General features: G+C 35.4%; 1 protein-coding gene across 3 annotated transcripts in view; it reads right to left on the minus strand.

Annotated features, from left to right (window-relative positions):
• Window positions 1-8,916: 8,916 nt before the first annotated feature.
• MDFIC (MyoD family inhibitor domain containing) overlaps window positions 8,917-16,108 on the minus strand; it is an 87,978-nt gene continuing 80,786 nt past the window's right edge. For all 3 annotated transcript variants that reach the window (XM_081285677.1, XM_081285675.1, XM_081285676.1), the window contains exon 5: window positions 8,917-14,998. In XM_081285677.1, coding sequence (XP_081141803.1) covers window positions 14,751-14,998 — 248 coding nt within the window. In that variant the 3' untranslated portion in view covers window positions 8,917-14,750. The remainder of the gene's footprint in view (window positions 14,999-16,108) is intronic.

Genomic DNA, 16,108 nt, shown 5'->3' on the forward strand with positions numbered 1-16,108 from the left:
AAGATGCTCTCTTGGAAGAGCTTTCCCTCCCTGCCAATCTCCCTCAGTCCTGCTCACAGGACTTCTTTCACCTAACCTCCACATAAGTTTTTCCAAGTTGAAGCAACTCTCAGATTTTCTTTTCTAATCCTAACTTTTTTTTTGAGATCCCATCCTGCATGTCACATTGTCTGAATAATTTAACTTCCACATTGAAAGGGGCCTGCATTCTTAGCACATTCCATTTATCTAATGTTCCTTATCTTAATTAACGACATTATCATGAGAGAATTCTTCAAGATAAAAAAACTTTGGTGTCATCCTTGACTCTTTCCTTTCTCCTGCTCATATCCTATTACTATGTCCTATTGATCATTACTTCATCTCCTAAATGTTGCATACCCCCCTCCCCTTCTCAAGCCCCACTGCCACATCCTTGGTAGCCTTGGGGTCTAGACTGTCGCTTCCTACTCTACTGTAATAGTCATCTCTGGTCTGACTTTCTGCCTTCTATCTTCCTCATTTCTGATATCTTTTATTCTATTTGCCTAAATGATCCCTCTGAAATACAAATCTGAAACTGTCACTTCCTCCTTTAAATTACTGTATGAGGAATACTTGGTATAATATCAGAAAACCAACAAAAACAAAAATTAAACTTCCAGTTTATATTTTCAGTCCCTTCTTCCACATTTCATCCTCCCTCTGAGCAGATGTTTACCAGCCACATGGAACACTCCGTGGTCTTAGGATCTACCATACTTGTGACCACTGTGTGGATTTGTGGATGCTATCCTTCTGCCTGAATGGCCCTCTCTCCTTTCTCTTGTCCTCCTTAAATCATCTTTCAAGAATCTTCTCAAATGACATTTCCATTATAATTCTTGTTCTTCCAAAGGCTTGCTCTTCGGCAATCCTATTCCATTTCCCCTTTTCTCAAGTGGTCTCACAATGTCGTGTAGTGATTCAGTTTTTATCTCCCTATGTGTGCTCCATGAATGCAGGAGGTAATTCTAATTTTGTTTTCCCAGTGCCTAGAAAACACTGGCCAATTATAACGTTTGTGGCCAAGCTGAATTCATTGGTCCTGAGGATGTCAAAAAGGAAGCAGATGTTGAACAAAGGCATAGGGAAGAGAAGGTGATGGATAGAGGAAATCATATTTATAAACAGGTAATTCAGGAAAAGTTAAGAGTGATGAATAAAAAATGGAACTCAAATCTAACAGCAAAGCCAGAGTCAGAAGAAGAAAAATATTCATAGACAGAATGCAAAGAGAAGGGTAATAAAGATGACATGGATATATGTTCAAGTTCACGGATGTTGCTAGGACTAAAATAAATAAATAAATAAAAAGAAAATAGTGTTCTATGTTGATTAGTGGTGAATTTCCAAAGGACTGCTGCTGTTTCTCCAAACCACTGCATTCTCACGATAAATTTGATTCATATTTCAATTTGTTCTCTAAAACTTATTGTGAAAATAAAGGCAACATGTACACAATAATGTTCTGTGATTTAAATGTTATTCTATATTTTAGGAGTGTTTTATAAACTGCCATTTCCCTTTGGAGAAGATTGGTGCTCTGGTTTTGTATCTCAGGAAGAATGTTGAACATCAGTTTCTGAGTTTCTCATATTTTACCTGATTGAAAAGCCAGAGGTGGAGCCCCATGACTAGTGGAATTAGGCTGCCAAAAAGTCTCTGAAACTTTCACAAATAAAAAATTCAACAAGCTTCATCACATAAGTAACTTCAGAGGAAATAGTTTTGATTTTTACTATTAATTCCTTTTGCCGAACTATAGTAGGCAAATAGAAAAGATTTGAAATCCTTTTTCATTTTAATGTAGAAGGTATTTTGGAGAGGTACTAGGCTTGTTATGATGTCCTAGCTTCCTGAATTCATATGAGAAAGGATTCCCATAGTTCCAATAAAAAGAATATTTCCCCAATAGTGTAGTCCTGAGTGTAGTGTTTCTTTTTTCCTTTTGGGGCTTTTCTGCATTGATACGATATTCTGTTGTGCCATAATTTTATGCTGTATGAATACTTCTTTTTCCTATATGCTGCCAATTGTCTCTACTAATGTTTGCTTATGCAGCACAATTATATTTATCTGTTATTTACCTGTCAATGTTTTCTGTTTGAGTTAGTTTTCCATGGAACTCTTCTCTTAGGAAGAGACAACTAGAATTCTCATGTCAATATAATCAGAGTTTGCTACAGAAATGTCAGCAAACTTCTTCAACATCAGTTATAGGTAGTTATAATCAAACATACTTGCAAAAACACAACCTACACACACACACACACACACACACACGCATTTAGTTTACCAGAATTTCATAGAAATCTCTATCTCCAGCTGAGTTACGAGTAACTGGAAGATACAGAATGCAAATTGGAAACTGACGTAAATTTAATTTTTAGATCAAGTGAATAATAATGTTGCCATGTTGCAAATCTCTTAGAAAGTGGTTGTAGAATTTTTACTCTTATTCCTTGATGAAGTTCAATATATGATATTAATATTTCTTTTGTTAGTATATACATATACTATATGAATATACACAGACACACACCACTTTCTCCCATTACCTTGTAGGAGTTCCTGGACCATAAACTATTCCTGAGAATTGATTCCACACTCTCTCAAATATAACTTTTCATAAGCCAAGTCCTTTAAAAATACAACATTTCATATATTTCTCAGACTACATGTCAAATCAGTCTCATGCAAACATAATACTTTTACTACTTTCTTAGAGCAAGGTGTTGAGAGGGAAAAAATTTAATATATCTGTGCGACATCTACATTAATGCAATGGTGGAATATTGAAACTGCTTTTATCTGCCATATTTCTCAAATGAAAGCGGCAGCTAATTTTTATGGTAGTTAAACTGTGAACCCTGCTCACAATCTTGCCTGTGTGGATGTGCCCCTTTGGTATTATTAAGGCAGTAGTCTTTATTCCGCATCTTAGACTTTAAAAGTTGCTATGGATATAAGAAGCCTATCATGTGGTCATGTCTACACCGTAAAATCTTTCCAAAGTGTGCAGCAAATTCTTGATAGAACTCACAGGCCTTTCAAGAAATTACAGTTAAATTTCCTGGCATTTCCAATGTATACGATGGAGGCGACTCTGTACTAGCTAGGCTCCCAAAGACACTGGAAATGAACGTGTCAGTGGTTTCTGAGTGAGTGTGCAACAATCTGCCTGTTGTTTGCATCTCCTGCTATCTATATTATCATAACTTTGTACCTCAAACACAAGGAAAGCATAAATTTTACTATTTGAACAAAGGCTGTAATTCAGCATTTTGAGGCAAATACCACAAAGAGTTAGGCTAAATCTTTCAGAGAAGTTTACCATTAGCAACAAAAGGGCTGCAGATAAGTAACTTCTCATGTGAATATATTTAAGTGGCTTGGAAAGGGATTATGTTTTAAATATCCTTATACTTTTATGTAAATTGAGTGTGCTAGAATCCTTGCTGTGATGCTGATAAACTCCTTGTATCACCCACAGTCAACAATATCTTTTCTTTAGCTGTCCTGATTAAATGAATGACATTTGCTATTGGTAAATCCCCTACAGAGTAACTTGAGCTCACATGTGCCTAGCCACAATACCAGTAATGACATGATCCTGAGGGGATTTGAAACCCTACCTCAACAAATTTATTTCTGTTTTTCAACATATATTCAAAGCAATACTTTGGCATTGTAATGTGATTCTTGACAGGGCTAAGGTAAATTCATCATGCTAAACTGAAATGTTTCTGGCAGATGTCTACTCTGTAACAATCAAATTGTGTGTACTGTAATACATGATAACTATAGTGCTACTTTCTAGTTGTAAAACTTACAAGTCTGATACTTTATTAATGCACACCTGGAATGTAATAATGGGTTACCCCACCTTATTTTTTTTTTATTTAAGAAAACTTTCTGAAGCCAGTTTGCCAACAATAGAAAATTTTAATGAATATAGAAAAAAATATAACCTTTTTTTTTTGCTACAAAGATATTCAATCATTTTGGTACTTTTCAAAATTATCTGCCTGTTGAAATTTAAGAAAGCCTAAAAGTGAAATATTTTCTTTATCAATTATTAACTGTCTTCCCCGTGAAAAAAGCCATTTGTCCTAGGTGAATGTTTCTTTAAAGAAGAAATGATTGAAATATCAACAGTAAGCACTGAAGTATTTTTTTTAAATCATGTTTGTGATAACTTCTGCCTAAGTATCTTCATCTGTATATTCTGGTACAATTTATAATATTCTAGGTCTAAAACTTAAAAAAAAAAAAAGTTTTGCTTGAAAGACAATGTAATCCAAATGAATGGTAACTTCTTGACTTCCTAATAAATGGAAAACCACAGCATGTGACTTCTACTCTGTGATATACCAAAACCAAACACTCATGGAATCCAGAGACATAGGTTCTTAGGAATCAGGCAGATTTAAACTTTCACATTATGGTGTGGATTCCCATTGCTTTCCCCTTTCATACTTTCAATAATTATTTCAAAATAAATATTTGCAAGAACAAATAAAAGCCTTCAGTTTCTATGTGATGATCCAATTGCCAGATGTAAATGGAATTTCTGCCCAGGGATCAGCATTCCAATTGCCTTCAAGTCAGTTTCTCCCATTAGGGGCAGAAAGAACCCAAGTGGCTGGGCTTTTGCCCTGGTGGCTCTCTTATTATTCTAAGTAATATTCTTTAAAGGCCTGCTTAAAATTTCATTGGCATCCTCAATGTGAATTAAATATTTACATTTGAATGTAATTATTTTAAAAAGCAGAATATTATTCCATGACCCTTTTGCAACTTATTATGAAAATAGTTAAAAGAGATTTGGGTTATATTATTAGGATTAAGGAAACAATGTGTGATGCTCAGAACTAAAATCAAATTATACAACCTCTCAGGGCTAGTAAACACCCTCCTGGGCTAATGCAAAAATTGGAGCATGCCCAGTTGAAGATTTGAATCAGGTTGTGCAAAATGACAAAGGTTGGCAAGAATGTAACTTTAGGAATTTTACTTACTAATTTCAGAGTTGCTGGAGGCCAACAGAAGAGTTTGAGTCCAATAGTACCCAAGACTTAGTACTGAAACTAGATTTATTCATTTAGCCAGTTACAAAATTACTCATTTAACTGATCAATTAGCAACCAATCTAGTTCCAGTGGGAGAACCAGTAAAATAGGTGATCCAAAGTAAAATTCAACTGTAAAATACTCCCAGCGAGTACTGCTAGTACTGCATATGAACCAGAGTGGATAAGGGCAGTGTGAGCAGGGAAAAGTGAAAGGAAGGCAAGGATCAGGGGATCACAAAAATATGCAGAGTGCCTGCAGGTAAGACATGTTCAAGTACATGTTCACTGATCTTTAAATGAATTCATTAATGAATATATGCAGATGGATCAATAATGGGATATGTAGTACTAGGGACCACACAGGTTGAGGCAAGCTTAATAAAGAAGAGAGGGAAAAAATTACAGGGTTATAGACACCCTCTGGCTTACCCTTTTTAAACTAAATCAACAAATCACTAACCATTTCTTGGTTGCTAATTGATCAGTTAAATGAGTAATTTTGTAACTGGCTTAATGAATAAATCTAGTTGACTCTCCAAGAGAAACTTATTACTCATAAGAGTTATACCTTTCTCTATTCTAACTCTAATTTTGTAAAATTAATGTGCATTCTGTCTCTTGAAACTGAGACTTTGCTGACAAACACCATTTCATGTTTACTCATACCACAGGGTCTGGACACAAACGTGACCAATAGAGGGGCTGGGATTGTGGCTCAGTGGTAGATCACTTGCCTATCACAAGTGAGGCACTGGGTTTGATCCTCAGCACCACATAAGAATGAATAAATAAAATAAAGATGTGTATATAAAAAAAAGGTGACCAATAGATGCTCCTTGGCTAACTGGATGAATATTTGAGGCATCTATTAAGCTGTTATGGGTTGACTACGTTGGGGTTGATTTAATGCCTATGGCTTGATAAGGACCTGCTTTACCTTAGATGTGTTTGTCACTAAAGGCATACAGATGTCGTTATTAATTTGTTTCATTACCACTGGGTACCATTATACAGTATCCATAATAGGACATTTCTGTAGAGATTAATTTCCAGGCTAGGATTTCTGCTGTGGGTCTGTTTGTGTTGATGGAGATATTGAGTCATTTCAAGTTGTAGGGAACAAAGGAAAACATCATCGCCTCTGAGGATCTTACATCTTTCTATGTAAACTCAGTCATAATCTCTGGATCTTTCATGGCAATGACACCCTCTTAATTTTTCTCTCCCACCACAGCTTGTTATGGTGTGAAATGATTTCAAGGGAGGTGGGTGGTCACTGAAACAAAATCATGGAGGAAATTTCTGGAGTGTCCAGTGCAGTTCTTGATGTATTTTATTTGACACTAACTGCCCATGTTAAAGTGACACAAACATCTAGGAGACCTGAAGTATTTACATTGTTTTGATAAATCTTAGAAATACACAATAACAAGATTGGATTCAGACAACCTGTGCATTTGCACACACAGAAACTAACTCTTCCTTGCTACCTCATTAGTCAGAATACTGGCAGGAAACAGATGGCTCACTCAGAGGGCTTAATTGAAGGGAGTTTAATAAAAGAGACTGTTTGCAAAAGAACAATCAGTTGTAAGGAAACCAACAAGGGAGTTTGAAGTGTCAGAAACTAGCAACAATGGGAAACCATTACTTTCCCAGGCCCAAATAGGCAGGGGAGAGGGCAGCAGCTGTGGGAGAGGAACTACCACATAGGAACCCCATATTCAGAGGCACAGGGCAACTGGTAAACCACTACACAGCAGTCAGGGGATCACGGAGCAGGGTGGAAATTTTACCTCGACCTCTTTTTTCTCCCACCTTCTGAGTTCCCTCCGATGCCTACCATTAAGTGAAGCCCACTGAAAATCAGAAAGAAAGCACAGGAAAGGCAGCAGAGGCAGGAAACAGATCTAAAGGGGCAAGTGGTAAATGAGTTACATTTTGTCTTACAAAGAATTAAAGGACATTAGTGATAAATAATAACATATTGTGGGTTAACTGAGTTTGGGATCAATGTATATCATGAAAGATAAGTAGCAAAAGTAGCTGCAATTTTCAATTTTTTCCTAAGAATCCAAGCCAGGACACCCATTTTAAGTAAGAAAAGAACAAGACAAGAAATGGGGTAGGCAAAATTTCATATTCCCGTGTCCCTGTCCCTGCTTCAAGTAGAACAGTTGGATTATACCAATTTATTATATTAAGTAATATATAAGATTTCATAAGAAATGGACGTACCTGAAGGAAAAGATCCAGGAATAGAAATTGGGTTTCCTAGTTCTATCAGTAACTAACAATGTTGCTTTAGTAAGTACACTTAAGTAATTTGTCCCAGTTTTTTCATCTGTAAAATGGAAGTGAAAAGTATATCCTCGAAGAGTCATAGTGTTTGTGAAGATCAAATGAGAAAATGGATATGGATCCCTTTTGAAAAGTTAAACAAGCTCTACAAATGTCAGGCCCTATCACTTTTGGATGCTATCTTATAAAGCTTGTCCCTGGGTATGTGCTTGCCAATCATCGCATCCTCTCTTTTTGACTATCTTTCCTCTACACATGGAGCATTTCAGTCAACTTCAACTTAAACATCACATACAAAGGAAAGATAAGCAGTAAGAAAATCCAAATGCATAGGCAACACCACTGCATGTTAAAAAGAAAGAACTAGCTTCACGTTGAACTTCATTTTCGTGGTGCATAACTCCCCTTTCCATAGGTCCTATTAACTTCAAAGGGAGCTCTGTGCATGTAAATGATTATATTTATTGGATGCGCCAACTCCTTCTTATCCTCCGGGCACAATTAGAAATATCATAGAAAAATGAATGTCAGAGACTAGGATCCATATTTGATATTCTATAGGAAATTTCCCATAGTTACAGATGTTAAAAATCCTGCCCAATGGTCCCGCTATGAATTTGTAGCAATTCCTCTTCTATATCCTTGGAATATTTTTTCTCTGATTTTAGAATATTCTTATATTAAAGGAAACATATTCTCTTTAGATCTAGTAAACTAGTGATGAAATCTAGGCTTTTATACAACCTGGTATAATAAATATCTAGACTATATATCCTCCCTCTTGGAAGGAACTGTTAGTACTTTCCTGAGATTATCCCATTAATACTTATATAGCAACCCTGTTCCTACTTCAAGTTCACTAAGGGAACTGCGATTAGAAACAGTGTCTAGGAACTAAATTCCTGGATGCTCATTTTATTATTATATCAACTAAACCACACTGTAATTTCAGGATTCATTGAAAATTCAGGCCTTTATCAATATTCTTTCTAGGTAGCTAGATTTCTCCTGTTGAAATTTCCACAATCATTGAAATTATGTGGTAGGTATACAAAGCCATGAACTTTTATACCAGTGTGTTGTTTACTAACAGTAACAAACCACTTACTATCCCCACTCTGTGCTATTAGTATGTATAAAGGCCTTGCAAGTGTTAGAGATGGCACCTCAGCAATAGTGAGTGTGGGTATGTGTGTGTGTGCATGTGCGGGCGAGGTACTGTGCTTATGTATATTAATCCACCTATTAGGGCATGTTAACTCTTTAACGGCATGTTTTTTGAAGTGGCAATCCGGGGGGGAAAAGAAGAAAATCTCAAATTAAGTGTTTAGAATTATTATGAGAGAGATGTTATAATTAAATGATAAAAACCTTTATGGATACATATCAACACGCAATGGGAGGTTTAAAAGGTACAAACATTTTTAATAATGTTGTGATGAGCAATGTTTTTTTTAAATATTCATTCCAACTAGTGTTATAGACAAATAAAACCAAACCAAAGTCATTTGGATCTATTTTGAATTATTCGTAGGAGGTAAATAAGTAAGGCAGGCTAATTTTAGTAAATATTTATAGAGCAAAACAAACCAAAGTATATATAACAATCAAATTTCTAGTGAAAATGTGTGTAAGTAGGTTTATTTTGAAAGGAAAAGTCCTACTCCCAGTGTCATAACCAATTAAATTCTCCAGGTAATGACCCCATTTGCATAGTGAGCGGAACCCACAAGTGGGAATTTTAATGGGTACACCACCTGAGTACAGTAATTGAGAGTGACACAACTTGAACTAGTTTTGTGCTTACCCCACTGAAAATTCTACTCATATTATTTTTAATGTCAAGCTACAAGTCAAATTTCAAGATGATGGATTTGTTCTTTTTTAAGCACCGAGTTTGAATAAAAGAAATGCTTTAATTCTGTTATGCATTGCATATCTTTGCTTTAACTAATCTGTAGTTCCGATTCTCACCATTTCTTCATTTTCTTCAGTGATTGGAATTTAATTTTATTCATTAATTTGTGAATAATTAGATAAAAAATAATGTCCTCAGAGGCTAAATTGCTTTTGGATTGCAATTTAATGTACTTTTATCAGAATATGTATTATAGTTAAGCGGGCATAATAGTTTACTAAAATGTAATTGTGTAAATATGTCCAATTATTCTTTCTGATGATCTAACAAAGTCTAATATGTATTCTTTAATATTTCACTCTTCCTTCACTCTAGCACCAATAAAACAGTTTCTGCAGAGCTGATCAGAGATACCTTGTCATCTGAAGGTGTTACTTTTAAAAGATACTCTCCTCATCTCTCAGGCACTATTCATGTTCTTAAAAGAAAGGTGCATTCTGATTAAGGGATCATACAATGTCCAAACTAAATTATATAATAAAGGCGATTTCAAAACTTTAAGAGTCAGACACACATGATGAACTGTGCTCTCTAGGTTTTGAGGTGACATTTCAAAACTTCTTTTGTTTCACTCTAAGATTGCTTGCGATACTAACTGTTTGTAGGTGTTTGACACCACTCTGCCACATCTGTAATTGGCATAGCATCCAGCAGACAGGCTCTGTACATCTTTACGCTGCAACCTACCAAGTTAAGAAATGTATTGGTTCAATATAAAACAGCAGGCTGTTTTTAGACATAGTTACTAGTGCACAAGCTTTAATATGGCTTGGCTTCATCCTATAATGAGATCTTTTGGTTCCCTGCTCAACAGGCTTTTATTCCTTTGCAAAAGGCTATGAACTATGTCAAGTGGATCAGCTGCTTTTGTACACCCTCTTTCTTGGCTTTGGAATGTAATTCCTTTGCTTCTACCCCTTTATGCATCAGACAGAACTTAAGAACCTTTTCAGTTTTTCAAGCTAGACTTGGAATTTGTTTGAATTTGCTTTGCACCACTTTCTTAATAATTACGTTTTCAACTAAACCTCACAAAAAGACCTGCCTGCAAGTGAGCACCTAATTGCAGAGCTATTCTTTGTCTTTAACACATATATCTATACCCCATGTTGGCAATGTGTCAAAAGACAGTTTCCTAAAGTGATTTCTTCACAGTCACCTCACAACTAAATTAATGACTTTTTTTTAGCAAGCCCTAAGAGGGATGAGGTGAAGGATCTAAGGTATAAATAATGGACAAACAAACAATAGAACCAGAACTACTAGTCACAGTTCAATGTGAAGGCAGGAAAGTACTTATATTGACATCTGGCTGCTTCAGAGCTATACTCATGGCCCTAGTGGAAAATGTCATGCTCTGTCCCAGCTGGATGGAAAATAGGGTGGTGCAGATTTCAGCGTGAATGGAGACTACTTTCCTGGTGGGGCTTAGCCATAGCTTTGCTTATAATACTTTTCACCTCCTGATTGCCTATTACCTTCCTTAAAATCTGATCAAATTTTGAATCACAGACTTTTAAAGTAAAGACAGCAGTCAGTGTTCTTTGGGAATTTTGCAATGGAAAAAATATATGGTGGATTTAGTTACCAATGACAGTTTTTGCAAACTGCCCCCTTGCCCCCCCCCACCACCACCCAAATCAGGGCTACATCACAAAGTTATGCCCTCTCCAGGACCCAATCCATCTTAAACAAAACTTCTGAATGTAATCTTAACTAAGGGAACAGCAGTAGTTCACTGTTGGAGCTAAACAGTTTCTGGCTGGCAGGTGGTGGTGAGGGGAGTTTGCAAAGTACTATCTTGGACTGAAATTTCCTGAGGGTTATGTGACTTCCTTGAGGGGCCTACTAGTGAACCAAGCAGATAAAACACTGTAAATTTATTGCTTATAGGGACACACAGAGAAGACTGATGAAAGATCTTCCTTGAAACACCCAAGGCTTGATGGAAAACACAAACAGTAATTGTGCAATAAACCCTATGGAAAGATGAACCAGTGTTTAAAACACAATGGTATGTTCTACTGCATTGGTGTAAATGGAAGAGAAAAATGGGCATTACAGTATTGGTTGAAATTTTATTTTGCCTCTCAGATTAGATGCATTATGCAGTAACTATATAGCCTACAAATCACAAGTGAATGGATGGACCGTAGAGGTTTTAAATAATTTGAAAAATAATCCTATCAATTAATGAACTATTCATTAGGGAGATGGGTAAACCTAAGCATTTAACTTGCATTCAAGAAGGCAAAATACAGAGTCACTGGACTTGAATCACAGTTATGTTACGCAGTGACATTTAATGTTTATAACATCATAATCTAGGGCAGTGATAGTATTTATATGGATGAAGAATAGAAAGTTATTACATAAGGTTGCCTTAGTTACTCCTTGAACTGCTCAGAAAACACTAACTTCTCAGGTAAGGAAGATGGATAAAGCTGATATGCTATAAGAACACAAAAATAAAATGTATTACTGTGCTAAATAAAAATCCTTCTCCTAAATGGTTATACTATCTTGTCTTAGTTAAATACTAACTCTAAAACATTTTAAAAAATTGTGCCACTAAAAAATCTTAAATGAAAATACTTTTGATGGTATATTTTTATGTGAAATTCATAAATCTTATATGCAATTCCATAAATCTATTGAGTATCTTTAGTTTGCTCTTCAATCTCAGCATCTATTAAAAAATCCTTAATTTTATAGGTTGAGATATAATTCCCAAAGTAAATAAATGATATTAATCTACTAAAAAAGTACAAATTTTGTTTTTGATGTGAATTTTGAAAAGACCACTATTTTGATATTATATATCTAACTATGACTTGCAATATAAAATGTTCTCTATCTTCCATGGCTCATTTATGGGCATGAATCATGAATGATTTACATAAGGAGATGAGGCAATCTTCTGAAAGGGATGTAACAAGATAAAGAGAAGCTTCAGGCTTAAATTATAATTGAATTCATTCAAATATAAACCAATTAATACATTAATTAGATATGAAAGTATTCTATAGAACAATAAAGAAGTCATTTTTTTAAATTTTAAAATATTATATTCAGGATAGTACAGGTCCAGTTTAAAAAGATTAAGTTTTCACACTTAAAAAAGAAACCAATCTATAACTATAAAATATAGGACTTAGTCATGATAGTCATACAATTAAACAAAACATTTTACATACAGAAATTCTAAAATATATTGAAACTATTTCACATTTTCCTGCTATTCTTTTTTATGTTTTTTTTTAATTTTAATTGTATAAGATAATTTATGGAATGACTGCTTGGCATAGAGAACTGAGGAAAAGTACTACACACATAGTTAGGAAAATAAAATTCTGGTATCCATTCATGTTCTCTGTTACAGAGAAACATTATTTGAAATTTGCTAATATTCCATCACAAATAGTAGCAGGACATAGTTAAGTAGCAGATTCAAACCACTTGTTTGAAAAATTTTGCTGCATAAAAATCAAATGTTCAAACAATTCCAGATCATTAAGAGGCTTTATATATTTACAAACAGATGCTATTCTTACATCCTAATATATAAGCCTAAGTTAATTTGGGTATACGTAAATATTCCGATTCTGATTATATTTGATGTAACAAATGTGAGACACTCTTTAGAAGAGGAAGAAGAAGATAGCTATTTACGAATTATATTTAAACCCCCCAAATGTAAAGGGTTTGTGTTTGCATGTGTGTGTAAATGGCACTAAAAAGAAGAGTTTGCTAATGCATTTTTAAGCCCTTTAATAATAACATAATTAGAAATTAGGTTTCATCTCAAAGGAAAACCATAGGTGACATTTCTGAGCTTCAGGTTAAAAACTCTCTTATAAAAGTCCTAGGTTTGCTGAAAGCTTCCTAAAAATATGCTCTTGTGGTTACTATCAATGTGATGCTCAGTCAGAAGTACTGACGGTAACTGTTAATCCCAAAGTACACTTTCCAAACTATCCACAAGGAATTATATTGAATTAAACTCAACTACAAATTTTGGGCAGATCAAGCTCGTAGGAAAGCACATAGTATGAAAATTCACTCTCCCTCTCATCTGAGCTGCTCAGATTCCTCCTGGTCAATAATTGCACAATGGGTCTTTGTTTCTTTACACATAGAGATCCTTATAACCTTCGTAAATCCTGAAATTTGGTCACAGTAGTGTGTGTTCAGGTTCCTCTCACATTGGAAAGAATGGTTTGGCATCTAAAATGAACTGTGAACTATAAAACTGGTTAAGAAATAAATGGAAAGAGAACCCACCACCCCCCCAACCAAAAGACATAAGGCTCTCAAAAGAAAACCTTTGAAAAAATCAATGTCACAGGTTGAGATTTTAGTATTAAAAAAAATCTAACTTAAATGAAATTAGTCCAAGGGTTTCTTTTTTGTAAAATACTGCTATTTTAATAAGGTACTGTTTTTATCAGAATTTTATCATAACATTTAAACTATGGGTAAGAAAATGCATACTTTTAGTTCATTTAAATTTTATAGTTTAAAAAAAGCTATATCCCTACAACTAAGTAGAAAGTGCTAACAGCATTTTGTTTTCTTTTAACTGATTAAGGACACACACAGTTCAGACTGTCCACCTAAAACTTTGTCCTCAATCAAAATAACTCATTCAAGTAGCAGAAGAATCACTCATCGACAGAGGCGTCCTCAAATTCCACATCCTCTTTAAAGCCTTGCTCAATCTTTGGGTAGTTCTTTTCTGTTTATTCCTATGGTCTTTTGCAGGTTCTCTCTCACAATCCCCTCTTCAGTACACCTTATGGTATGGCTCATTTCTTACAGGTCTTTTTCCTTTGCTATACTGCACACAGCTGTGGACAAGAGTGGAATAACATCCACCCTGTGAGGACCAGAAGACAGCAGCCACAGCCAGCGCTGGACATCTAAGAAACAAGTGGGGCCGGGGAAGCTGAGCATGTAAGTCACCACTAGGTCCCAGGTATTGTGCAGGTGTCTCTCCCAAAGTTTACTATAAAGTAAAGATACTTACTTTTAACCTCTAAAGGATAAACATTAAAAATAAGTGGTCCAGTTTAAATAGGCACTGTAAAAGTATTATCCCTAGAATGGTTGGGAAAAAACAGAAAAATTGACAAAAACAAGGAGACATTTAATGTGTGTGTGTGTGTGTGTGTGTGTGTGTGTGTTTCTCAAACTATCCCTCTGTTATTGAAACATTAAGAATTTTCAAAAACTAGTTAAAGTAGTTAAAATTTCACATATTAAACTGTGTGGATTTGGTGAGAGAAAAGGCCTTTCAGAGAATATTTAAAATATGGAGTTAACAGTGTAAGTACTGAGCTGTTTTATGAGAATCTTACCATGTGTTTTCCTTCCCCCTTCCAAAGAAAAGTTTAAAAAAGTTCTCTAGTTTTAACACAAACAAAAGATAAATATTTATGAAGGAAAACAAATTCCACAGCATTCCATACAGATTTCCAAACAGTCCGAGGATTCACAACAGGCATCCATGATGCCACAATCCATGTCGCAAGGGCAGTTACAGTCCTCCCCCATTTCATCGCCACAGCAGCAGCAGCAGGCTTCCGAGGTGCAGATGCCACAAGAAGCTTGTCCCAGGACAATGTTGCAGAGGGTCAGGAATTCACAGAACAAGCATGCCAGGATACAGTGGACACAGCAATCTTCATTTCCAGTCATGAGGAGACCACATAGTGGAGAGAAAGAAGGAACACAAAATAGACATGTCATGAATAGACTGAATAAGAATCTATCAAAGATATAGTCCCAAATGACATGTGGCCCTTGACATTTCTTGAGATCTGGAAGCTCATACAGGGGCTGAAACCTAAATTCCAGATGAGAGGTCTTTAGATGTAGATTCTAATTAGTAAAACAAAAAACAAAACAAAACAAAAAAACAGCAATAACAAAAACCTTGGAGTTGTGCGTATGTGTGTGTCACTTGTGTTATTACCATGGCTCATAGTGCAATGGCCCGTGGTCCTACCTACCACTTCTCTATACTTCTTCCCTGCTTTCCACAGAATACTGGACTGAAACAGTGCCAAGACACTAAGTAGAAGTTTCCTTCAACTGCTCCACGTACATGCTTCAAAATTAGAAGAGAAGCTGGACATAGTGGCACATGCCCATAATTCCAAAAATTTGGGAGCTGAGGCAGGAGGTTTGCAAGTTTGAGACCAGCCTCAGAAACTTAGTAAGGCCCTAAGCAACTTAGCGAGACCTTGTCCCAAAATTTAAAACAAAGGAGGGGGGATTTGAGAATGTGGCTCAGTAGGTGGTGAAGCACCCCTGAATTAAATCCCTAGTACCAAAAAAAAGGAAAAAATAAATATTGGTTGTGTTATTAAATAATAATTTAATCATTAAATCAGAATACATTAGCCTGGATTAACATGTTTTACTTTCCAACAGACTCAAGACACAACTTCAGATTTTTTTTTTTAAATTACAAATGAATTTGAAAAAAAATATTGAGAGTCTCTAGTTGGGTCCAATCATTCTTACTGAAATAGTTCTGCCTATTTCTAACAAAGGGATGCATATGTGTGAATAATGACATAGTAACTTTTCTTTCCCACCTCACTGGGTGGCAAAATACTTTACGAGTCTAGTATTTCCTGATGCCTCTCTGAACAATAATGTTTACCAAATTTCATAAACTGATGAAAGTGAGAAATCAAACAAAACTCAGTCCAATAAGTTTACCATAGCATATTCTAAAATTTCTTTCTTTAATGTTTTGGAGCAATTGGGAGGAGTAAGTGAAG

Source organism: Spermophilus citellus, assembly GCF_964194105.1.
Source record: "Spermophilus citellus genome assembly, chromosome: 3".
Classification (NCBI taxonomy): domain Eukaryota; kingdom Metazoa; phylum Chordata; class Mammalia; order Rodentia; family Sciuridae; genus Spermophilus; species Spermophilus citellus.